Genomic DNA, 1,369 nt, shown 5'->3' with positions numbered 1-1,369 from the left:
GAGAGAGAGAGAGAGAGAGAGAGAGAGAGAGCAGCGAGGGAGGAGAGAGCCGTCGAGAAAAACGATGCGGAGCAGAAGTAAGATGGTTCTGCCAATTGAAAAGGCTCACAACATAATTGTATGAATGACAAAGGTGAAAGATATTACTCGCATTTTCTCTTCTCCTTGTACTCATATTATTATCATCATTCTTTATCAAATGCAGTGACAAGCCAAGAGACGGATTCTGCCAGATCTACAGAGGATCCACCTGTGCCAAGTTCGTTGGCAACATGAGCATCTACGTCACCTCCAAGCTCACTCAGAGTCGCGCCGAGGAGAAATATATGGGTTAGTTTTACCAAATCGTCCTTGACCGTCGTCTCGTCCTTGGCCTTGGTTTCTGACCTATTATTTGGAATTCCACGTCTTAGAACAATTTTTAAAATTTTTTTTTTTGAAGTGATGTTGTTTGTTATTGTTCTATATTTTGTTGTCTTTGTTGTTATATCTGTTGTTTCTTTTGTTTTGCAGTGTGTTCTTTAATCACTACAAAGTACCCGTTTAAAACGAATTCGTCCTTTCATCAAGAAGTTTACATCACTGACGTCATATAAGTTTTAGACTGGACGGATATTGTTTGGCGAGTGGCATCTATAGAAATATAAAACTCTTGAATACTTCGTATTCAGGTCGTTGTCTTTTGATAGTGAGATTTTCTGTGATTAAAAAAAATCACGAGGTAAGTTGGTAGGGATTTTATAAAACGTATGTGATAAACAATTTGTTAAAAGTAGTTCTATATTTTAAGCACCATAAAAGAACAAGCAAGAATTTGTTAAATAAAAAAAGACGGAAATCTGCTCTTTGAACTATGTCTTTGAAAGCGCTTTGTTCAATACCGATCTACTGCTCTTGTGGATAGTAATAATATAGAATTATGGAGAGCATTGTTTAGGATCTTTCGGTCCTTTTCGTGGCTAGCATATATTTCTTAGATTTATTGATTTGCTATGGTGGCTGGTGTAATGCCTAGCAGTCTAGCAGTATAGCACTCAGTTCTGTGCAAGCCCGCGAGCCACGAGCCTCAGTGACGTGCTGGGTGTAGCAATAACCGGCAGCTTCCTGTGATGGATGCGACATGGGACAAGGTCTCTCTCTCTCTCTCTCTCTCCCTCTCCCCGGAGTGGTGGACACGTTGTTTCTTGTAAGGGACACCTTAATTGATAGCTCCGCCCATTAATAACCCTGTAAGGTGGCGCCAGTGAGGAGCTAGTGGGGCAGTGACGCCATCTAGCAGTGAGAAGGAACACAATCTTCTATCGATTCCAACGGCGCGCGGCGGTCTGACGGATGACCTTTGTAAATGGGGTAAAAGGGGGAAGGGGAG

At 41.6% G+C, this 1,369-nt stretch overlaps 1 protein-coding gene across 1 annotated transcript in view; it reads left to right on the top strand.

Moving 5' to 3' along the window:
• Positions 1-1,369, top strand: part of LOC100533220 (ror) — a gene marked incomplete at its 5' end in the record, with an annotated part of 52,059 nt that overhangs the window by 24,609 nt on the left and 26,081 nt on the right. Inside the window, 1 exon segment of the mRNA NM_001204537.1 lies at positions 207-330. Coding sequence (NP_001191466.1) covers positions 207-330 — 124 coding nt within the window.

This window comes from Aplysia californica, unplaced genomic scaffold (genome assembly GCF_000002075.1).
Source record: "Aplysia californica isolate F4 #8 unplaced genomic scaffold, AplCal3.0 scaffold00176, whole genome shotgun sequence".
NCBI lineage: Eukaryota > Metazoa > Mollusca > Gastropoda > Aplysiida > Aplysiidae > Aplysia > Aplysia californica.
Note: the sequence above shows the minus strand (reverse complement) of the source record. Positions and strands in the feature narration are given on the sequence as shown.